At 42.6% G+C, this 24,722-nt stretch overlaps 1 protein-coding gene across 1 annotated transcript in view; it reads left to right on the forward strand.

Moving 5' to 3' along the window:
* Positions 1-7,148: 7,148 nt before the first annotated feature.
* Positions 7,149-24,722, forward strand: part of LOC140713667 (glyoxylate reductase/hydroxypyruvate reductase-like) — a 65,827-nt gene continuing 48,253 nt past the window's right edge. The window contains exons 1-4 of the mRNA XM_073024044.1: positions 7,149-7,360; positions 17,242-17,372; positions 21,376-21,448; positions 24,505-24,621. Of these exons, the coding sequence (XP_072880145.1) occupies positions 7,188-7,360; positions 17,242-17,372; positions 21,376-21,448; positions 24,505-24,621 (494 nt within the window). The 5' untranslated portion in view covers positions 7,149-7,187. The remainder of the gene's footprint in view (positions 7,361-17,241; positions 17,373-21,375; positions 21,449-24,504; positions 24,622-24,722) is intronic.

The raw sequence follows: 24,722 nt of genomic DNA on the forward strand, positions 1-24,722 counted from the left end.
TACATTTCTCTGACGTTAAATGTAGCTTTGAAACCTTTGAAATGGGTGAGGATGGAGAAGGTGCATTTCAATCTTTGCCCCACCAGAGGGGATAACTTCACTCACCCATCACTGAACTATTCCACAACTTATGGACTCTCTCAAGGACTCTTCATCTCAAGTCCTTGATAGTTATTGTTTATATATTTATTATTATTTCGTTTCTTTGTTGTTTTTGTTGGCTGTTTGTCCATCTTGTTGTGTGTGATCTTCCATTTGATTCTATAGTGTTTCTTTGTATTTACTGTGAAAGCGCACAAGATAATGAATCTCAGGATTGTATATGGTAACATATATGTACTTTGAAAATAAATTCACTTTGAACTTGGAGCTTTGCATCTCTTGTCAATTAAGTGGCACGCAAGGGCATACACTTACCTTAATTGCATCACTCCACATTAATTTTCAACACTGCAAATCTAATTCTTTCTTTTGTTCTTAGGCAGACAGATTTTTGGTGTGCAGCTTCTTTAGAATGTAGAGTAAACAGAAATTGCATCACATTCCCCTTATTAAAGCAAGGAAGGTCTCCAGAAGTTTGTATAAGAGAAGATTAGTTGTATTTACATCAGTTGTTTTAATCACCCCAAACCACTTTCAGCAGTGTGCATATGTGTTGTATTGAGGGTGTACCCTAATTATTCTTCATTCTGCCCGACAAAGTCATTAATACAGCATAATTACTTATTACAATTCATCAGGCCTATGCTACTCCTGGCAGAGAATTTCCCTTTCTCTTACCTCCTCTGCAACTTATGAGGCGCCATGGTAACTTAACAGTTATCGGAAAGCTATTATAGCTCAGCACGCAGAGTTCAGAGTTCAACTCCGGTACTGTCTGTAAGGAGCTTGTACATTCCCTCCCCGTTATCACATGGGTTTCCTCTGGCTGCTCTGGTTTCCTCCCATAGCCTAAAGACATACCCGTTAGAAGATTGATTGGTCATTGTAAATGATCCTGCGATTAGGCTCGGGTTAAATAGGTGCGTCTCTGGGTGCCATGGCTCGTTGGGCTGGTAGGGCTGTTCTGTGCTGTATTTCTAAATCAATAAATATAAAACATTTTCTGTCATTCACCCACTATCTTTAAACTCTTTTGAGTACTGTGAAAACATTTTAGACACATATGTATATATCAGGAGTGCATAAGAATTTTACACAGTTCTGTTATAATTTTATGTATTGCACTGTACTGCTGCCACAAAAATAAACCATGACCTCTCTGAGTGATGATAAACATGATTCTGATATGGGTCTCTATTGTGGGCTGAGAGTGGGAAGGAGGCAGGAAAAGGGGAATCATTGTTGGGAAAAGTGGGAGGGAGAAGGAAGGAAGTGGGAAGTACCAGAGAGACATTCTGTAATGATCAATAAACCATCTGTTTGGAATCAAGTGACCTTGGCTGATGTCTCAGGGCAAGGTGTGTCTCCACCCACACCACCCCCTGCCCCGGCGCTCCTTCTCTGCCACCTGTCCCACATCCCTCTTTCAGCACTCCACCCTCGCCATTCCCAACATCCTTTGCTCCACTCGGATTTACAAACTCTCTCTCCATGTTGACAAATGCTAGACCTAGCTATATGTATGTGCCTAAGACTTTTGCACAGTACTGTAGATGGTGTTTGATCTGTGTCTACCCACAGAAAATGTTTATAGAGAGAATAGAGTAGTAGGCTGGATTACTAGCAAGGGGAAGTGCTGTGTCCTCATATTTGAAAAAGGTGTTACGCTTGGAAATAGGGGTGGTTTGATAGCTCAAGTAGCTAAGTTCTTGAATCACATCTAAAATGTTTTCCAATTAATTCTTGGGTTGGTTGTCACTCACATTGACCTGTTTCAATGTTACCAAGCTGTTAGAACATAAGAAATAGGAGCAGGAGTAGGCCATCCGGCCCATCGAGCCTGCCCCGCCATTCAATAAGATCATGGCTGATCTGTCCATAAACTCAGCTCCATCTACCTGCCTTTTCCCCATAACCCTTAATTCCCTTACTATGTAAAAACCTATCAAACTGTTTCTTAAATATATTTAGTGAAGAAGCCTCAACTGCTTCCCTGGGCAGAGAATTCCGCAGACTTGCCACTCTTTGGGAAAAACAGTTTCTCCTCACCTCCGTCCTGAATCTTCTCCCCTGAATTTTGAGCTTGAATCCCGAGCAGCAGTCAAATGTTCCATTGTCACACTTCATTTTCACTTTCAGAAAGCAGACCAAAGTTAAAATGCTATAGAAAACATACAGGGAAATAAAAGAGAAGTTATATATTTTAAATTATCAAAGTGTGATTTAAGTAGTCTGCACAATGCAGCTAAAATGTTAACAGGGCAGAAAGCTAACCATCTATTAACAATAATGTTACTGATTAAACAAAGTCAAATTTGAAAAGGCTGAATGTTTACATAACCCCGGACCAATGTAGAGAAATGGTTGGATGTTCAAAATTCAAAGTACATGTATTCTCAAAGTACATATGTAACATATACTCCCCTGAGATTTATTATCTTGCAGGCATTCCCAGTAAATGCAAAGAAACACCATAGAATTAATGAGAAACCGTACATAGCAAAGACACATAATGTGCAAAAGGCAACAAACTGTCCAAGTACAAAAAGAAAGAAAACAAAGTGATAATAATAAATAAATAAACAAATAAGCAAAAAATATTGAGAAATGAGTTTTCGATTTCTTGAAAGTGAGTCGGTCGTTTATGAAATCAGTTCAGTTCTGAGGTAAATTAAGTTATCTCCTCGTTTTCAAGATTCGGATGGTTGAGGAGAATTAACTGTTCCTGAACCTGGTGGTGGTGTGGATCCTGAGGCTCCTGTACCTTCTTCCTAATGGTAACAGTGAGAAGAGAGCATGTCCTGGGTGGTGGGGGTCTCTGATGATGGATGCTGCTTTCCTGCGACAGCGTTTTATGTAGATGTACTCAATGGTAGGGAGGGCTTTACCTGTGATGAAGTGGGCTGTATCCACTACTTTTCTAGGCTTTTCTGTTCTTGGGCATTGAGTGTCTCCATACCAGACCGTGATGCAGCCAGTCGGGATACTCTCTCCTGTGGATCTATAGAAGTTTGTCACAGTTTTAGATGACATGCCGAATCTTCGCAAAATTTTTATAGAAAGTAGAGTGGCTGCGTTGCTTTCTTTGTAATGACAGTTACGTACTGGGCCCAGGACTGGTCCTCTGAAATGATAATGCTGAGGAATTTAAAGCTGCTGACCCTCTCCACCTCTGATCCCCTGATGAGGACCGGCTCGCGGACCTCTGGTTTCCCCCTCCTGAAGTCAACAATCAGCTCTTTGGTTTTGCTGGCACCACTCAGCCAGATTTTCAGTCTCCCTTCTATATGCTGATTTGTCACCACCTTTGATTCAGCCACCGACATTGGTGTTGTCGGCAAACTGAGATATGGCATTGGAGCTGTACTTAGCCTCACAGTCATAAATATAAAGTGAGTTGAGTAGGGGATAAAGCACACAGGCTTGTGGTGCACTTGCTCTGGTGGTGTTTGTGGAGGAGATTTGTTACCAACCCAGAATGACTGCAGTCTGCAAGTGAGGAAATTAGGTATCCAGTTTCACAAGGAGATACTGAGGCCTGGGTCTTGGAGCTTGTTGATTAGTTTTGAGGGGATAATAGTGTTGAATGCTGAGTTGTAGTCAATGAAGAGCATCCTGATGTATGCATCTTCACTCTCCAGAAGTTCCAGGGTAGAGTGAAGAGCCAATGAAATGGCATTTGCTGGTGACCTGTTGTGATTGTTGGCAAATCGAAGTGGGTCCCAGTCATTCCTCAGGTAGGAGTTGGTACGTTTTGTCATCACCCTCTCAAGATACTTCATCACCAGGAATGTAATAGTTACTGGACAATAGTTACCACGTTCTTCTTGGTAAAATTGAAGCCTGCTTAAAGTACTGCCAAAGCAAGAGATTAAAGATGGGTGAACACTCCAGCCAGTTGGTTAGAACCGGTCATCAGTACTCGGCCAGGTACCCCATCTGGATGCCTTCCATGGGTTCACCCTTCTGAAGGATGCCTCAGAGACTCAAATCATAGGGTGGTTGGGGGCTGTGCAAGCTTTCGAAGGTGCCTTCATGTTCTGTCAGTCAAAGCAAAATGAGCTCATCTAGGAATGAAACCTTGTTTTCACAGATATCGCTTGGTTTTATCTGATAGGAGGTGTTAACATTCAAGCCCTGCCACAGCTGTTAAGCATCCTTCTTTAATTCGAGGTTGGTCTGGAATTGCTACTTTGCATGTGAGATGGCTTTCCAGAGGTCATACCTGTATTTTACTTGGTCGCCAGATCTGAACGGCCCTGCTTTGACCCTCAGTCGATTGCAGATCTCTTGGTTCATCCAGGGCTTCTGATTGTGGAAGACACACTCATCCATGATGGACTTTATGAAGTCCATGACAACCTTGGCATATTCGTTCAGGTCCTCTAATGAGTCCTTGAACATTAGAGGGCCAGAGGATGTCACTATATAACCAAGGCAAGGCGTGCTAAATGCAAGGTTTAATCTAGGACTTGTTTCTTAATCAAACTGACTTAACATTCTTTTACTTCTATTTGTGTTTTTTAATTTATATTCTCAGTGTATTGAATATGTCGTAAAACAGAAATGAACTTGAAAGTTTGGATCTAAAGTGATGATAGTCGACAAGTAGATGTAATTCTAAGTACATTATCCCACATAATTACAGCTTTTCAAATACTTTTGAATTGCTCAATCTGAGGACAGATCATACACAAAGTTTCGATAGCTGGAAAACTAGAACTATCATGAAACTTATCTTCTGCTGTATTTCTCTGCTATCACTTAGATTCACCAGTCAGGCACATGCAGAAAAAAGGAACTGTCATGATGTATCAGTACACCCCTTTCACATTTAATATTCCATTCAGTATCTTCAGCTGGTGGATTTCAACCCACCCGCCGTGATTGAAACCAGGTTGGTGGGTAAGTAAAAGATAAAGCACTAGAAGAACTTAGAGGATCAAGCAATCAAACACACAGAGACACTGCATGGGAGATACAAAGTGTGAGAAGATGTAGCTCACTCAGATTTGCCAATTGATCACATAAGGTATCGACTCGGGACAGTTTGGTGTGTTGATTTCGGGATTGATATGCAAGAACAAATTAAAGTGGACGGAATGGCCATCGTTGGGATGGACAGTGCTGGAGTGGGGATTCTGAGACTTTCCCTACTCCAGGCTTCAGCGAGAAGAGGCTTGAAAGCTGTGGGTAGATTTTTCCCCCACAGCTTATTTATTGTTTTTCTTTAAATTTGCTCAGTTAGAACAGTAGGGATGCCAGGCAGGTTAGTTAAATGCTCCTCTTGAAGGATGTGGGAAGGCTGGGAGACCTCCAGTGTCCCTGACCACTCCAACTGTGAGGAGCGTATCCAGTTGCAGCTTCTAACAATCTGTGTTAGGGAATTGGAGCTGGAACTGGATGAATTCTGGATCATTTGGGAGGCGGGGGTGGTGGTGATAGATAGGACATACAGTATAGTCACCCAAGGTACAGGACACAGGAAACTGGGTGACAGTCAGGAAGGGGAAATGGCTGAACAGCCAGTGCAAAGTACCCCTGTGGCCATCCCCCTCAACAACAGGTACCACTTTGGATACCGATGGCCTGGCAGGGGGAAGTCACAGTGGTCAGGTTTCTGACACTGAGGCTGGCTCTGTGACTCGGAAGGGAAGGGGGAGAAGAGGCAAGCTGTGGTGATAGGGGATTCATTAGTCAAGGGAATAGAAAGAAGGTTCTGTGGAGGGAACAAGATTCACAAATGGTATATTGCCTCCTGGGTGCTTGGGTCCAGGACATCCCAGATGAAATCTTCAGCATTCTTAAGTGGGAGGGTGAATAGACAGTGGTTGTGGTCTCTTAGTCAGGACTGACTGGAGAACTTGTCTAGTGAGGCATTATGGGTGGAACTGAGGAATATGAAAGGTATGACCACATTAATGGGGCTATATTACAGACCACCCAACCATCCAAGGGGTTTAGAGGAACAAATTTGTAGATAAATTGTATACTGGTGCAAGAAACATAAGGTTGTTACAGTAGGTGATTTTAACTTTCCACATATTGACTGGGACTCCCATACTGTAAAAGGACTAGATGGGATAGTTTTTTGGTGGTGTGGAACCTGAGGCTTCAGTACCCCCGTCCTGATGGCACAGTGAGAAGAGAGCGTGGCCTGGACAGTGGGCGTCCTTGATGAAGGATGTTGCTTTCCTGCAGATGTGCTCGATGGTGAGAGGGCTTTAGTCCAACGTGATGGACTGGGCCGTATCCACTACTTTTTGCAGGCTTTTCCCTTCAAGGGCACTGGTGTTTCCATACCAGGCTGTGATGCAACCAGTCAGTATGCTCTCCACTGAGCATCTATCAAAGTTTTAGATGACATGCTGAATCTTCACAAACTTTGAAGCAAGTGGTGGTGCTGCCACGTCCTCTGTAATTGTCCTTACCCAGGGCAGATCCTCTGAACCGATAACTCCAAAGAGTTGGAAGCTGCTGACCCTCTCCACCTCTGATCCGTGGGTGGCCAGTTTCCTCCAACTGTAGTCAGTAATCAGCTGACATTGAGAGAGGGGTTGTTGATGAACATTTCAGTGCTGCTGGGGGAGATGAAATTAATTTCCTGGTTAGGAATCATTTAGTTCAACTGCAGTGAGAAGTGCTACGGAAAGGGCAGTCTGCATTGAAGGGTCTACTAATGCTCCCTTTGGAGTGCCGAAAGGAAGATCTGTTCCAAATGCTTCATTAGGAGGTGTTGGAAATTTGGAACAATGAGCCATTGGATGTGGAAACTGCTGGGATGGAAAGTGTGGAGATCTTTATCATTGCTCCGGTTGGGTGGGGAGCGGATGAACACAGACGTGCGAGAAAGATGCGTTTGCTTTTGAGAGCTGGGGGGGGGGGGGGGGAGTGCTAAACAAAAATGTTGGGAAACACTGTGCTAATGTTTGACCCCGGGAAGGCAGAGTCCTTTGCAAATCGACTAAGTGACGACATGACCTCCATCAAATTTTGGCCAATTGCCGAGACTCCCCTTGTTTGAATTAATTGAAAGCGGAGCGGTCTCAAAGTCCTTGTTTGCATTGGCGATACAAGTTGTCAGGATGTGGCTGAGGGGCAGTACGAGGGGTTTAAGCTGCCGTGTGCTGTCGGAGCTGAGCCGAGCTATCAGCAGCGAGCCGGGACAGAGCATGCAGGGCAAACAGCAGCTGGCGCGGGTCTACCTGACCCGGCGGGTCCCACAGAAAGGCTTGCAGGCGCTCCGGGACTCGGGCATGTAAGTAAGGAATAGCTGGGGAAAGAGTCGTGTGTCCGCGTCTTCCTGCCGAATCGCAGGAATTTCACATTTCTAAACAAACTTTGTACCGGGGGTATTTGTGATCAGTCGGACAGTGCGTGGAGCACGCTCGTTCAATAAACTGTTCCCGGCTTGAAGATATTCTGCAGTTTCAACCCGTTGAAGAAAATTCGTTAGACTTCTGTGTATTTTTCCGTCGTGACATTTACTGTATCTCCCACTCTCCCCCGGAATGTCCGCTTTCCCTGGGCTTGTCTTTTACTCAATGTGCTCGGTGCTGAACTACATAAAGTGAACGCCGCTTGAGCAAAGAAAACTAAGAAACGTTGGAGACAGAAAGGCGATTAGTTGGCAAAGATGTGGAAAAGAATGATGATGATTAGCGCTAGAGGTTCTCCCAGTACCTTAGTCATCTGATCACGTGCAAATCTGAGCAAAACGCTGACAGAGTGAAGAGACGTTACCCCAGCATGTCTCCCCCAAACACACATGTACATACAAACAGGCATAAATACCTGCTTTCTTGGCAGGGATCTGTGGTAATTGACCTCTGTTAATACCTGAGCCATGCAGAACAACCTGTTACCCAAGGTATTCCGCAACTGATGAACTCTTGTATGTGGGAGAAAACTAACTTCTCACGGTGCCCAGCCAGGGACCCTTGCCGGAAGTGAAGCACTTCTGATTTTGCGATGAAGACGGATTGCGATAGTCTTTGGGATGTTGGAAATCCGATGAAGGGTCTCCAATCTCTTTATCAGTGCTCAGAGCGTCTCCTGTTTTTGTTGGAAGTTGCTTTTGATATTTCGTGTTCATGTAGGAAGAAAGGTCAGTAGGGCGGATATCAAATACTAGTCAGCGCAGCTGGGCTCCTGTGAGGAGAGACAATACCTCCAGCAATGAAGGAGAATCACAAATCTATAGTATAAAGAAAAGTAGTAATTGTTGAGTTTCAATTACCCAGTCATGATCTTGCTGTGTCTATGAATGACTGAGGAATGAGAGAAGTCGTTTTGGTTACTTTGTAAGTCTGCGCTTGATTTATTCTGTCTAAATAGTTCACCTACTTTCAAAGATGATGGGCAAAAAGAGGAAGTAAGCTCTAATAGTTCATTTGAACTATAATTTTAAAATAATATAATGTAGAATTGATTAGTGCTCCCAAACGTATTGTTGAGAGGCAAATATTGAATGCTGTTTTCCATTAATGTGTACTGAAAATAGATTTGATGAAGGTGTGGAGACTAGCGCTTGATTTGGATTTCAGTGAGGGAGAGCTGCGCAGGGTCAGCCTCACTCTCTCTTCCCAATTCCCATCTGGATCCAGTGGCAGACAGGAGTCGGGACGGTGGAGATGGGACCAGGCGCGGTGGATGACCAGGACGTCTTGTGATCTACACGTTCCACGACGCTTGCAGAGTCCGCCTTCTTGACCGGTGGACCTTCCATTGGTCTCATCCGCTCAGTCCGCCGGAGACTGTCTTCATGTGCTGGGATAGACAACTCCCTATCTCACCGAGGGTTTGAGACCCGTCGGCTACCCTCTCCTGGTTTAGCCGGCCTGTCGAGGCCGTTGCCCGGGGTGTGGCCGGTGTCGCATGAAAACGGCTACGGGGAGCCACAGGTGAGAGCTGAGTGCCAGGTGGGGACCAAAGGTGGACAAACCGCCTGAAAAGGAGGTGCTACCCCTCCCTGACACCCCATACTTAAATCCAAATCAAGCGCTAGTCTCGACACCATCATCATCACCGTCTAACCTTTCAAGTCCTGCGGCGATGGGCGAGCGACGTGGATGCACTGGGAGCTGTGGGCACGGACCCGCACACAGGCGGTTCAGGTCTAACTCAGCAGCCCCCTTCAGGAACGCACTGCTCACCTCCGTAGTATGAGGAAGGGGTTAGAAAAGGTGCCCTAAACATTGCCCGCTACACCCTGGCGGGGATCGGCGGTCGAACAAACAGAACAAAACGCAAGGTGACACCGCTCACCATTGGCACTTGGAACGAGCGCGTGCTATTGGACAACCCCGCAGCAAACAGACCAGAGTGAAGAACAGCCTTAGTTACCAGAGAGATTGCAAGATAGAACATTGACATTGCAGCCCTGAGTGAGACTGAAGAGGCAGAAGTACATGGGCACTGATCTATGGATCTGTTAATTCACAATACTATACAATGTATTACGGGTAGATCCAAATTATACCTTCAAAATGTTTCAACGGATTAGAAATGCTTTGGAGTGTTTCTGATTGATATGAGAATGTACAATGTGGAGCTAGGTGGGACTTTGAAGGAAAAGGTCATCAATTCCATGTAAAAGATAACATTGTCAAATTGCTCCTTAAAAATAAACATCAATTAGCCTTTAATTTTGTTGCTAGACAGTATTACTGTATGTGGAGCTGTCATTTATATAATAGTTTGTGGATGAGTAGAGAGCTGTGTATGGCTCAGTCTCATTACATTTCCTGCAGAAAGGAGATCTCTGCTAGCTCAAGTTACATGTTGTGATTATAAGACGTGAGATATGTTTCAAAGATTTTAATCAGTCCCTCCCTCAAGGTATGCATTACAATCAGTAGAAACCCTGCTTACAAGTGATAAAGTCTTGGGGAAACAAAGTGCCATGAGAATTCCCAGCATGTGTTTAAAAAAAGCAGAACTTTGGTTCATTAAAAGCCAATGTGTGATGTGACTCATTCTCTTTCAATATGGCATACGTTGGCTTCAGGGACAAATCAGATTTTGACCATTTGTGCAGTAGTGGGTATGAGGTGATTGCCAAAATGTTAGAAACTCTGATTTTGCAGCTGTGTAGGGTTTTTTCAAATGAACTTACTCCCAAGTTTTGTTAGTTGAATAGGAGAAACTTAAAAGAACGCACTCGACCCTTCATAATTTTTTTCCTTAATCTTTATCCACTTATCATCATTATCTGCCATGTCGTATGACATGGTTTGCCATTGCCTCCTTCTGGGTAGTGCCCTTAAAAGATAGGTGACCCAAACCAATATCAATCCTCTTCAGAGGGTGGCTGCCTGCTGTCAGGACTTGTGATCTGCACCAGCTGCTCCCATGGCTTCACGTGACCCTGACCCTGCCTGGGGGCGGGGGGGGGGGGGTGTTACACTTTGCTCATGGGTGACCTGCTGGCTAGCGGAGCGAAGGAGCGACTTATGCCTCCTTTGGTAAGACGTATCTCCACCCTCCTCCCACCCTTATCCACTAGACCTAATGGAATCCTGACTTCCTCAGTTAAATGCATCCTCCATAATGCATCACCAAAAAAGTGCAAGAGATAAATTAGTTTGTGGTGCAGTGGTCATTGCTACATTAACTGTTGTAAAGAGTTCTTGGTGTCTGCATAAGTTTTTACATTAAAATAGTGCAAGAATTTAGTTGCATTTCACAATTGCAAAGTATTCAGCTGATCACCTAGCAGTGATAACACGTTGCTTTAGTTTCAGTTTTAAAACAGATGTAATTATTTGCTTTTACTCTTAACATTATAAGGGATCAGGAAACCCTGGGAGCCATGCAGCCCTTTGGAGTTGGGGGAGGGAAGAGTGGGATTGGGGAGTGTATGTTGGTGAACTGTGCTCAGTTCAGTTTGTAACTTGATTGGCTGTTGCTCAATTTCTTCATTGTTCTTTTTTTAATTAGTGAGAAATGCAAGTTGTAGGCTGAGATAGAGTGAAAAGATATGAAAGAAAGTGATTAAATTGGGCAGTTAGTTTTAATACTGTATGGAGAAGACAGCACTTGGCGATAAAGAGTGAAGCAAATAGTTGTGTTCTGAGAATAAGTAGATTAGATTAGGAAACAATGTGAGTGGCATTTTCAACACAGCAGAGAGGACATACAAAAGGTATGTTTGGAGATGGGTTTAGACTTTGTTCTTTATGAAATGTAAATAATTACTACAAAACATTCACCAACAACAGATTAAAAAATAGGCAATGATAAGATAATCAAGATCCCAAAACACTTTAGCTGAAGGCCATCACAAAATCCTTCATGCTGTGCAAATGAATTTTAATACAAACCATTCCCTCGTTGTTATCTCCAAACACTTATCAAGCCTTCAATGAGCAGCTGTTTACAGACCTGAACTCCCCCCCCCCCACCGCCGTAATAAGCCGATATTGTAATCACAAATCTAAGTTCGCTATCTGATTCAATTGCACCACTACAGAAAATTATGGAAAATAATTTCATAGCCTTCACTATTCAAAGTCTCGAGGAGATTTTCCCAAATGTGACACAATGTCGGAGAGTCCTGTTGAAAAGATCCTTTATTCACCTTACATCATTCTCTCAGTGCTGCCCTGAAAATCCTGCCTACGTTATATGCTCACAATCTTGAAGTAAAGTTTTAACCCATGAGCTCCCATTGGAGGCATTGGTGGTATGTACAATTGAGCTTCTCTTGACAGTTTCAATGAAAACAAGGTGGTGTGGGACTTGGTTTTAGATGAACAAATAGACAAATATGGAATAACTTTACTTGGATTCAGTCTTTATTCATTGAAAACAGTAGTTTCTCATCATTGAAGAGGAGGAGGTGCTTGCTATCTTGAGGCAAATCAGAGTAGATAAATCCCCAGGACCTGACAGGGTATTCCCTCAGACCTTGAAGGAGACTAGTGTTGAAATTGCAGGGGCCCTGGCAGAAATATTTAAAATGTCGATATCCATGGGTCAGGTACGGAGGATTGGAGGATAGCTCATGTTGTTCCGTTGTTTAAAAAAGGCTCAAAAAGTAAGCCAGGAAATTATAGGCCGGTAAGTTTGACGTCGGTAGTAGCTAAATTATTGGAAGGAGTACTAAGAAATAGCATCTACAAGTATTTGGATAGACAGGGACTTATTAGGGAGAGTCTACAGGGCTTTGTGTGTGGTAGGTCATGTTTAACAAATCTATTAGAGTTTTTCGAGGAGGTTACAAGGAAAGTGGATGAAGGGAAGGCAGTGGATGTTGTCTACATGGACTTCGGTAAGACCTTTGACAAGGTCCTGCATGGGAGGTTCGTTCGGAAGATTCAGTCACTTGGTATACATGGTGAGTAGTCAGAGGTGGTAGTGGAGGATTGCTTCTCTGAGTGGAGGCCTGTGACTAGTGGTGTGCCACAGGGATCAATGCTGGGTCCATTGTTATTTGTCATCTATATCAATGATCTGGATGATAATATGATAAATTGGATCAGCAAATTTGCTGATGATACAAAGATTGGAGGTGTAGTGGACAGTGCAGAAGGTTTTCAAAGTTTGCAGAGGGATCTGGACCAGCTGGAAAAATGGGCTGAAAAATGGCAGATGGAGTTTAATATAGACAAGTGTGAGGTATTGCACTTTGGAAGGACAAACCAAGGTAGAACATACAAGGTAAATGGTAAGGCACTGAGGAGTGCAGTAGAACAGAGGGATCTGGGAATACAGATACGTAATTCCCTAAAAGTGGCATCACAGGTAGATAGGGTAGTAAAGAAAGCTTTTGGCACATTGGCTTTTATAAATCAAAGTACTGAGTATAAGAGTTGGAATGTTATGGTGAGGTTGTATAAGGCATTCGTGAGGCTGAATTTGGAGTATTGTGTGCAGTTTTGGTCACCGAATTACAGGAAGGATATTAATAAGATTGAAAGAGTGCAGAGAAGGTTTACAAGGATGTTGCCGGGACTTGAGAAACTGAGTTACAGAGAAAGGTTGAATAGGTTAGGACTTTATTCCCTGGAGTGTAAAAGAATGAGGGGAGACTTGTATAGAGGTGTATAAAATTATGATGGGTATAGATAGAATGAATGCAAGCAGGCTTTTTCCACTGAGGCTAGGGGAGAAAAAAACCAGAGGACATGGGTTAAGGGTGAAGGGGGAAAAGTTTAAAGGGAACATTAGGGGGGGCTTCTTCACACAGAGAGTGGTGGGAGTGTGGAATGAGTTGCCAGGTGAAGTGGTAAATGTGGTCTCACTTTTAACATTTAAGAAAAACTTGGACAGGTATATGGATGAGAGGTGTATGGAGGGATATAGGCCAGGTTCAGGTCAGTGGAACTAGACAGAAAAATGGTTCGGCACAGCCAAGAAGGGCCAAAAGGCCTGTTTCTGTGTTGTAATGTTCTATGGATTTACTGTGCCTGCTTTGTCTGTTCTTATGATGTATATAACCATATAGCCATATAACAATTACAGCACGGAAACAGGCCATCTTGGCCCTTCTAGTCCGTGCCGAACGCTTACTCTCACCTAGTCCCACTGACCTGCACTCAGCCCATAACCCTCCATTCCTTTCCTGTCCATATACCTATCCAATTTTACTTTAAATGACAATACCGAACCTGCCTCTACCACTTCTACTGGAAGCTCATTCCACACAGCTACCACTCTCTGAGTAAAGAAGCTCCCCCTCATGTTACCCTTAAACTTTTGCCCCCTAACTCTCAACTCATGTCCTCTTGTTTGAATCTCCCCTACTCTCAATGAAAAAAGCCTAACAACGTCAACTCTATCTATCCCCCTCATAATTTTAAATACTTCTATCAAGTCCCCCCTCAACCTTCTATGCTCCAAAGAATAAAGACCTAACTTGTTCAACCTTTCTCTGTAACTTAGGTGCTGAAACCCAGGTAACACTCTAGTAAATCTTCTCTGTACTCTATCTATTTTGTTGACATCTTTCCTATTATTCGGTGACCAGAACTGTACACAATACTCCCAATTCGGCCTCACCAATGCCTTGTACAATTTTAACATTACATCTCAACTCCTATACTCAATGCTCAGATTTATAAAGGCCAGCATACCAAAAGCTTTCTTCACCACCCTATCCACATGAGATTCCACCTTCAGGGAACTATGCACCACTATTCCTAGATCACTCTGTTCTACTGCATTCTTCAATGCCCTACCGTTTACCATGTATGTCCCATTTGGATTATTCCTACCAAAATGTAGCACCTCACACTTATCAGCATTATATTATCTGCTCTTACATATTTGTCGCATGGGCTACTGAAATAGTCTTCTCCCCCATAGGAAATGAGGGTAACCTTAATCAGTAAATAATCCCAGCTATTTCCCAGTATGTTTATTGGAGCAGTACTGGTGCTCTCGGTAAGGAATGATCCAAGCAACTCCCTGGAAGTCCAACACTGATGTGGGCTAAAGTAAATATCATCACACATTAATTATATAAATCTGGAATGGTATGAAAAGCAGAGGTTTTCATGAGTTCTTTAAACAGTACAAGTTCCATTGATTTTTTTCTTGTCTTTCTGGTAAGCCACTGACCATCCAATGAACAACAGTGCTTTCTGTCTTTGTTTCTCTGATTTTTCAGACTTCTGGTACTTGATTCCCGTCCCCTTCTTCATCATTCCCCCATTCCTGTTCCCTCTCTCATCTTATCTCCTTACCTGATCAGCACCTCCCTCTGGTGCTCCTCCCACTTCCATGGTCTTCTGTCCTGTCCTACCACATTCCCCCTTGTCCAGCTCTTCTTCTCTTTCACTAATCAATTTCCCAGTGCTTTACTTCACCTCCCCCGCCCCCCTGGTTTCACCTATCACCTACCACATTGTACTTCATTCTCCCGTCCCCGCCACCCTCTTACTCCTGCTCTTCCTTTCCAGTCCTGATGAAAGGTCTCAGCCCGAAACATTGACTATTTACTCTTTTCCATAGATGCTGCCTGACCTGCAGAGTTCCCCTTAACCCAGGAGTTCCCAATCTTCTTTGTGCCAAGGGGTCCATGGACCCCTACCCTAACCTATTCAATGTTTCCCTATAACTGAGGGCCTCAAATCCTGCAAACATCCTTGTAAATTGTCTCTGTACTTATTCCATCTCATTGATATCTTTCCTGTAGGCATGTGATCAGAACTGTACACAATGCTCCAAATTAGGCATTACCATTGTCTTATACAGCTAAATTGGTAATATAGATTCTGAATAGCTAGGACCAAGCACTCTGTGTTAATTCACTGATAGAGTTTGCCAACCTGGACAGCCACATGTATCCCTACTCTTTGCTTTCTGTCTGTAACTGATTCTCATTACTGCCTGTACATCACCTCATTTGTGTGTTTTAAGCTGGCTCACCTACCTTCGATGTGGGAACCCCTCTGAAAATATGTCATATTCACTGGTTCTCCTTTGTGTATTCTGTCGTTATAATTTCAAAAAACTCCAGTAGATTCATTAAATGAGTTTCCTTTTATAAATTCATGTCAACTTTGCTTAATCTTATTATTTTTTGAGATTGAAAAGCTGAAGATCACAGATCCTGAAAATCTGAAATAAAAATAAATGTATCTCTAGTATTTGTTTTTCTAGATATTCCAGTTTTTTTCTAGTTATTCTGTTATTACTTTTGTCATTATGGATTTTATCGTTTCCCAATTACTGATAGATTAGTAGATTAGTAACTTTCTCTCGTCCTCTGTTTTTACATAATGACAAGAGATGTTGTTCCGTCTGAACTTGGGCACATTTGTAACCTTCCATAGGAATCATTCCAGAATCTAGAATTTCGAATAGCAAATGAATCCATTAATGCTCCTCTCTCCTCTTTCAAAACGCTGAGAAGTAGATCGTCAGGCCTTGGGATTTGTAAACATTCAGACTGAAGAACACCTCGAGTTTATTTTAACTGGAACTGATTTTGTTCACTTTCTCATTCTCAATGCTCTTCTGGTGATTCTGACAGGTTTTTTCAGCCGCCTTCCACAAAGACAAATACAAAATTGTTTGTTTAATTTTCTCTGTTATTTCCTTATTTACCATCATAATTTCTCTGAATTTTGTCTGTAAGGATCCACATTTTCCTTTGCTGTTTTCTCCTTTTTTCATACCTTTAAAAGTTCTGACTGAGGGGGCCAAATGTGTTATCTTTAAGTTTGGTGATGACAAGGAAACTAAATGGGAATGGGATCTGTGATGAAGGTACGAAGAAGCTTCAAAGGATGTAGACAAGCTAAGTGAGTAGAGAAAAATATGACAGACAGAACATCATTTGCCAAAAAATATGAGGTTATCAACTTTGGTCAGAAAATTAAAAAGTCAATGTACAGTTATTCAAGATATAGGGTTCTGGATGTTAAATGAATCGAGGGAGAAAGGGATAGGGTATGTAAATTGCCTTGGAGGTAAAAGATCTGCCATGATCGGGTGAATGTTGGGGAAGGCTTCAGGGATGGCTGACCTAGTACTGATACTATTTCTTGCTCTTGTGTTTTCAGAAAATGTTGAAAACATTCAGAAAGTCTTGCAGTATTTATGGAAAGAGATATCCAGGTCAGATATCTTTGGTCTAAATGAACAAACATGGATAAGTAAATACAGACACATGGTAGATGATACCAAATGTAGTTAAGTATGACATTATGCATTTTCAAAGTACAGTTGACAACATAAAAACCAAACTGTATTTTAAGTCAGTCCATGTACAAATACATAAGGGAATAGGTAACTAATTTTTGAACGTTGCAATCTAAGTCAAGAAACTGCATAAACAATGTACAGGACCTTGGGTTTATAAACTGTCAGACAGCATACAAAGGTAAGGACATTAATGCTAAGTCTAGGCCTTATGTAGCATATTTCTCCAATGTTGGGTGCATTCCTTCAGGAAACATCGCAAGAGCTTGGTCACTGGGGAGGGGTATCTTGCTAGTAGCAGGGATGAAAAACTTGAATGTTGCGCAGAACCTGTGTTAGTTTCTTGGGGAAGCTGTGGTGCTTTCCTTTCAGGTAGAAAGTTAAGATTTGTAGAGTTGAAAGGCTTGAACTCATGATCATCACTTGTGGAAAAAGTGGTAGAACTAATTGGTCCGAATCTATTTTCCTTTTAAAATTTTGTTTCAGCTGTGATCTTAAGCAGTGGGATTCCGATGACCCTGTTCCTCGTTCCGAGTTACTCAAAGAGGTTGCTGGAGTGGATGGACTATTTTGTTTACTGACTGAGAAGATAGACAGGGAACTTTTAGATGCCGCAGGTATGATTAAAATGCTTCATGCTTGTTTAAAATCAGAAAACTTGAGCTGTGTAATGGCTTTTGCACATTATTGTCTGTCTGCACTGCACTTTATCACTGACTAAATTCCATTGTGCATTCTGTTATTGTTTTCCCTCAATGCACTGTTGTAGTGGAATTATCTGTCTGGATGGCACCTGAAACAAAGATTTTCACTGTACTTTGGTACACATGACAATTTACTAATTTATTACAACAAATCAGCAAGTCCTTTTTTGTTAATTATAATTTTTCAGTAAAACTTCACAAGGTGACAAAATAGATCAACTAGAATTTTTATTTTTTGCTGTTCTAGAATATTTTTAATTGTCACCATAAACCAGTGGTCCCACAATGCATAAAAGTGAGCTTAGACTGATTTTAGTATGTTTCAGGATGTGGATAACGTGAGCGTGTCATCAATGATATCCACCCTCACTCATCTTTAGGTACTGTGTTTGAATCGACAAAGGGCACCGGCGACCAGCAGTCAGGGTTTAATTCCAGTCACTATCTGTAAGGAGCTTGTACATGTTCCCTGCTTTCTCTGGGTGCTGTGGTCCCATCCCACGTTCCAAAGGCACACAGGTTAGGGTTAGTGACTAGTGGGCATGCTATGTTGGTGCTGGAAACAAGATGATACTTGTGGGATGCCCCAGCACATCATGGATTACTTCAAATAGCAGCAAAGCATCAATCATGCTGATACAGGAAGAGTTAATGTACAGGCCATTCCTGAAGTTTGTCCCAGAGGACAATAATGAATCAGTTATAACTTGACAGTATTCTCTTAGTTTCATGGTCATTGTTTTTTTTTTACCACTTTTTATACTTTGGAAAAAAGCTATTGAATTCAAAACTTTCATCTATGGGGGAAGAGTAGCCATATCAAGTTAATCAGTACTTCTTTCAGAGATGACAAGGACATAATGGCTTGAATAACATCATCTATAAGATTTTATGATCTTATCATGGTGGAAGTAGAACTGGCTTTCTCTGTATTACAAATCCAAAAACACAATTATGAAACCATAATCCAATTAAGCCAATCACATGATATTGGATCAGATGAGTTTGAAGTGCCAATATACTCGATGTTCACCAATTAAACTTTTACACCAATCTGATGGTTTTCAGAATCATCCAGCCCAATAAGCCTGGTTCTAGTACAGAGATTACCAGTCTATTAAGTTCACCTTGCTACAGGTTGCTTGTTCTGGGTATAACTATCAAGTTACTTGAACTATAGTTATGAACATTGCCTTGTATTGAGTAAATTAAGTTAAATTCTGCATGGAAGTATGGGAAATTACGATTCTTTTTGCGACTTATTCTTAATATTGAAGAATATTTTAAAATGTAAAATGTGTAGTCATTTCGTATTGGCTGTCCAGCAGGATTCGGTTAGTGTCACTCATTTCCTCTATGCCCTCTCTGAAACAATAATTCCCACAGTTGTATTTGTCTCTGTCCAGCAGACAATTCAGCAGTGTTACTGAAACAGAGATTGATGATTCTGATGAATGATTAGATAGACAGATAGATAGATAGATACTTTATTCATCCCCATGGGGAAATTCAACTTTTTTCCAATGTCCCATACACTTGTTGTAGCAAAACTAATTACATACAATACTTAACTCAGTAAAAAATATGATATGCATCTAAATCACTATCTCAAAAAGCATTAATAATAGCTTTTAAAAAGTTCTTAAGTCCTGGCGGTAGAATTGTAAAGCCTAATGGCATTGGGGAGTATTGACCTCTTCATCCTGTCTGAGGAGCATTGCATCGATAGTAACCTGTCGCTGAAACTGCTTCTCTGTCTCTGGATGGTGCTATGTAGAGGATGTTCAGAGTTATCCATAATTGACTGTAGCCTACTCAGTGCCCTTCGCTCAGCTACCGATGTTAAACTCTCCAGTACTTTGCCCACGACAGAGCCCGCCTTCCTTACCAGCTTATTAAGACGTGAGGCGTCCCTCTTCTTAATGCTTCCTCCCCAACACGCCACCACAAAGTAGAAGGCGCTCTCCACAACTGACCTATAGAACATCTTCAGCATCTCACTACAGACATTGAATGACGCCAACCTTCTAAGGAAGTACAGTCGCCTCTGTGCCTTCCTGCACAAGGCATCTGTGTTGGCAGTCCAGTCTAGCTTCTCGTCTAACTGTACTCCCAGATACTTGTAGGTCTTAACCTGCTCCACACATTCTCCATTAATGATCACTGGCTCCATATGAGGCCTAGATCTCCTAAAGTCCACCACCATCTCCTTGGTCTTGGTGATATTGGTGATATTATTACTCAAAATGTTAACTCAGATGTGCTTAACCTGATAGGCATTCCCAGCAAGTTCTATTTTGTTTTAGTTTTCCCATATGTGCAGTATTTTGAGCCAGATCTTGACTACAGCATTTGCAGAACTTACAGTACCTCTCACTGGGTGGAGCTCAACAGTTGAATTTGTTCCCAATTCTTCCTGGGGACTCCTACAGAGAGTAGCTACTGGGAATGGGCCCCAGAACCATGTAGTCTGAGTTCTTTGGTTATAAAGGCTTCACCAATTGGGGAAAGTTATTGATTATAGTAACCACACTGTAGTTTTAGTAATCTGCTGTCATCAAAATGAAACGTCACTGGATGTGACCTTGCTTTCCTTAGAACTTCTCAGTGACTAATGATGCAGGAGGCAACTATTTTCCCCACTCCTTTCAGAGCTTCAGATGTAATAACACTTTTTTTTTAAGTAAACTTCTACATGATAGAACTTGAAAACTCTTTAGTGCTGAACTTGATGCTGTTCATTAAGAACTTCAAGTACTGCAGGTCCACCCCATCAGCGATTTGATTGCAAGACTCTATTGGACATGGGTAATGTGAAATGCCGCAAGTCTGGCTCACTGGTTTATTGGAGAGACCGACAGCGGGGGAGTTATGTGGCTGCAGTTGTGGCAAGGATTAAGTCTCATGCTGCAGTCCTGGAGGGGACATGCCACAGGCTGTGTGGTGCAGTGTCTATGCTGGACCCTCTTGTCGGTGCTGCTCTCCAGTGTTCGCTCAGTGGAAGACAAACTGGATTGTGTGCGTGTGTTCATCTGCAGAGTGCTGAGAACTGCTTGTTCTTTCTGACAGCACCCATGCACCACCAGTTTACAGGACATGTCACAGTGACTTGGGCTATATATATTTTTTTGTGTGTGACTATATGTTCATTGCTGCTCCTTGAGGTTGTCATAGCCAAGGGTGCTAGTGGGGATAAGCTCGCACTACCTTTTAAACTCTCCCAATGGTGTGCTTCTCAAATAGCCTCTCACAACCAAGTTCAGCTCCTGGCCTTTTCGTGTGGTTAAGCTACGAAGCCCATCAGAACCATTTCTACTGACAGGAGAAGGGGTAAAGGCAGGTTACTGGTGCCTGAAAACCTGTCGCTTTGGGCAGATGAGGCTCGTCAGCTGCAGTTGGCAACTCATCTAGGAGAAGGAAAATTCTGATCTCAAACCTCCACTGCCTTACAGCTATACTCACTTGTGGGAAAGGCTTCGGGAGTAAACCCTGAGGAAAAATCTGGAGCTAGAGTTCCTAAGGCAATCCTGAGTTGAGTTCAATACTGAGTGGCAACTCCTGCGCTGCCACTAGTGCCAAACTGTATCGGTTCCTGCTGTTACTTTGGATTCACCAGCTGCGTGGAGATGGGGAGTCTGCTGGATGGACCACAGCTTGCTCTCCGCATCGTACAGCCCTGGCTTGTGTATCATGTAAACAGCTAGGATACAACATCCATGGTCAACCCCAACCAATGGAGCACCTCATGCTTACTAATATCTCATATGTGCTGTATGTGCCTTGTGCTATGTATGACTTTTGCTCCATATGTATTCATGTATAGTTCAATGATAATTAAACTTCAGTTTAAAGCTAAGGTCAATAATGTATGGATATGCTCAGTTAATGCTTTATTTTAATATTGTTCTTGATAAAGGACCCAACCTGAAAGTTATCAGCACCATGTCTGTGGGGTTTGATCATCTCTCTTTAGAAGAAATCAAAAAAAGGTAAAGCATTTTAATGTCAATATTACAGATTTTGACCTGAATGTTAGATTTGTGCAACAAGTGACAGAAACAGTCTTCAGTTCCAAGTATTTTGTTAGTCTTCCTCTGCATCTGACTAGATTCTCCATGGAAGCTTTGAGACAGTGCTCTGTATCTGATCTGTGCTGTACCTGTCCTGGGAGCATTTGGTGGAACAAAACACAAAGTTCTTTACTCTGCATGTAACATGAGATGTACCTGGAGGTGTCTGATGCAAGTTGCTGGGAATTGGAAGAGGTGCACAGGCTGCTTCCTTATTGATAAAGTAAATAACGAGATCTAAAATATCAAGATGACCATCTTGAATTTCCAGATATGAAGATCAACCCTTCTTTCAATTTTAATATAAAAGACATACATATTAATTTTAAGCAGACTTGACCAATGAAAAATACTGATTTCAATAAATTATCCAATTGGTATCTCCCTAATTACCTGATGCGTCGCTCCGGAAGATGATCGTTAAAATGATTTTCTCCATCATAAGCCTACGTACCTCCTCCCTGATGGTAGTCACCTAAAGAAAGCATGTCCCAGATAGATAGTCAGGGTCCTTATTGATGGATGTCCCCGTCTCGAAGCACTGCCTTCTAAAGATGTCCTCGATGGAGGGAAGGTTTGTGCCCAGTATGCAGTGTACATCTCTAGAGGTGTTAGAACCTAACACTGATGTTACACTATTGTTTATTGACTATAGCTCCACCATCAATACTATAATTCCAAACAAACTCAGCTTCAGACTCCTAGACCTGGGAAAGCAACATCTCCCTTTGCAACTGGATCCTTGACTTAGAACATAGATAATAGAAATCTACAGCACATTACAGGCCCTTTGGCCACTATGTTGTGCCGACCATGTAATCTACTCTAGAAACTGCCTAGAATTTCCCTGCTGCATAGCCCTCTATTTTTCTAAGCTCCATGTACCTATCTAAGAGTCTCTTAAAATACCCTATTGTATTCGCCTCCACCACTATCACTGGCAGTGCCTCCCCACCATCGAGGACATCTTTAGAAGGCAGTGCCTCGAGAAGGGGACATCCATCATTAAGGACCCTGACTATCTATCTGGGACATGCTTTCTTTAGGTGACTACCATCAGGTAGGAGGTACATAGGCTTATGATGGAGAAAATCATCTTCCAGAGCAACACACCCACCGCTCTCTGTGTGAAAAACATACCTCTGACATCCTCCCCACCCCCCCCCCCCCGTACCTACGTTCAAGCGCCTTAAAAAACTACGCCCCCTCATGTTAGCCATTTCCGTCCTGGGAAAAAGCCTCTTGTTATCCACATGATCAATGCCTCTCATCATCTTATACACCTCTGTCAGGTCACCTCTCATCCGCGATGGCTCCAAGGAGAAAAGGCCAAGTTCGCTCAACCTATTCTCATAAGGCATGCTCCCCAATCCAGGCAACATCCTTGTAAGTCTCCTCTGCACCCTTTCTCTAGTATCCACATCCTTCCTGTAGTGAGGTGGCCAGAACTGAACACAGTACTCCAAGTGGGGTCTGACCAAGGTCCTGAATAGCTGTAACATTACCTCTCAGCCTCCTGACCAACAGACCACCATCAGTAAGGATGGGCAGCAGCACCTCCACCACAATTACTTTCAACATTGGTGCCCCACAAGGCTGTGTCCTCAGCCCCCTACGCTACTCCCTCTACACTCACGATTATGCAGCCAGATTCTGCTCTAACCCCATATACAGGTTTGCTGGTGACTCCACCGTACTGAGCCGTATCTCGAATAACGATGAGTTGATGTACAGCAAGCAGACAGAGTGTCTAGTGACATGGTGTCATGACAATAACCTTCTCATCAATGTCAACGACACAAATGATTTCAAGAAGGGGATTGGAGCACATCAGTGGTGCTGAGGTTGAGATGGTGGAGAGTTTCAAGTTCCTAGATGTGAACATCACTGATACCTGTCCTTGTCCAGCCATGTTGAGTTCACCAATTTGTATCGATGCAGAATAGGGGGCATCCTATTCAGATACACCTGGCTTGTTATGGCAGCTACTCTGCACATGGGAGTTATGGACACAGCTCAGTACATCATGGAAGCCAGCTGCCCTCCATGGACTGCTTCTGCATTTCTCGGTAAAGAAGCCAGCATAATAAAAGATCCCATCCATCCCAGACATTCTCTCTTCATTCCCCTTCTGCTGGAGAGAAGTTGCAAAAGCCTGAAACCATCTACCACAGGCAGTTTCTGTCCCACTCTTATTAATGGACCATTGATGTCACAATCTACCTCACTGCCTACACTCTCTGTCCTTTCTGTGTACTGTAACATTACTCTGTTACTGTTTTGCCTCAATGCACTGTTGTAATAAATTGATCTGTATGGATGGTAGGCAAGGTACAGTTTTTACTGTACAGTGACAGTAATAATTTACAGTTGAGTTGATCCACATGGCATTTATACCAACACCACACGTTCAAGTCAATTTGTACAAACTAAATCTTATATAAAGCACAATTCATTCTGAGCCTCCCCATAAAACATCCTCATTTATGCCTGAACCAGGACGGTCTGCGCCTGGGTTCTTTTCCACTGGCCCGTTCAAGGAGCACTCCCTTCCCCACCCTCTTTATACGTCCTTTTTCTCTTTTGCTCCAAAGTCCAGGTGTTTTTATGACCTCAATGTGGGTGAAAAATTGAATTTTTCTGTCTGTTTCTCAGCTTTCATTAGGTTAAAATCTAGCCAAAGATGTGATGCAGGGTAGATGTTTCTCATGGTGGGGAATGACGATAAAACAAAGGATGTAGTGTAGTGCTGACTGTTGGTTTCTGATGACCATTTTGACTTTACAGGCATGAAGATGACTCTTTCCTTTACTTTTATTTTGATACGTGACACGTACACAGTTTAATTTTGACCACTGAGACAGTTTTAACATACACGGTTTAGCTTTGACCACTGAGATGAATCTAACATACACGATTTAGTTTTGACCACTGGGACAGTTATAAAGTAACTTCTGTATTCTCTTTGTCTGAAGGGGAATTCGAGTGGGCTACACCCCTGATGTCCTGACCAATGCCACTGCTGAACTCACTATAGCCTTGCTCCTGGCTACATCTCGTCGACTGATGGAAGCCGTGGCTGAAGTCAAAAAGTAAGCTTGCTTTTTTTTTAAAAAGAACTGATGTCTCCTGAAATTTTCCATTTTTATCTAAGGTAAACATGATTACATTCAGCCATGTCCAGTTGCACTGC

Source organism: Hemitrygon akajei, chromosome 2 (genome assembly GCF_048418815.1).
Source record: "Hemitrygon akajei chromosome 2, sHemAka1.3, whole genome shotgun sequence".
Taxonomy (NCBI): Eukaryota; Metazoa; Chordata; class Chondrichthyes; order Myliobatiformes; family Dasyatidae; genus Hemitrygon; species Hemitrygon akajei.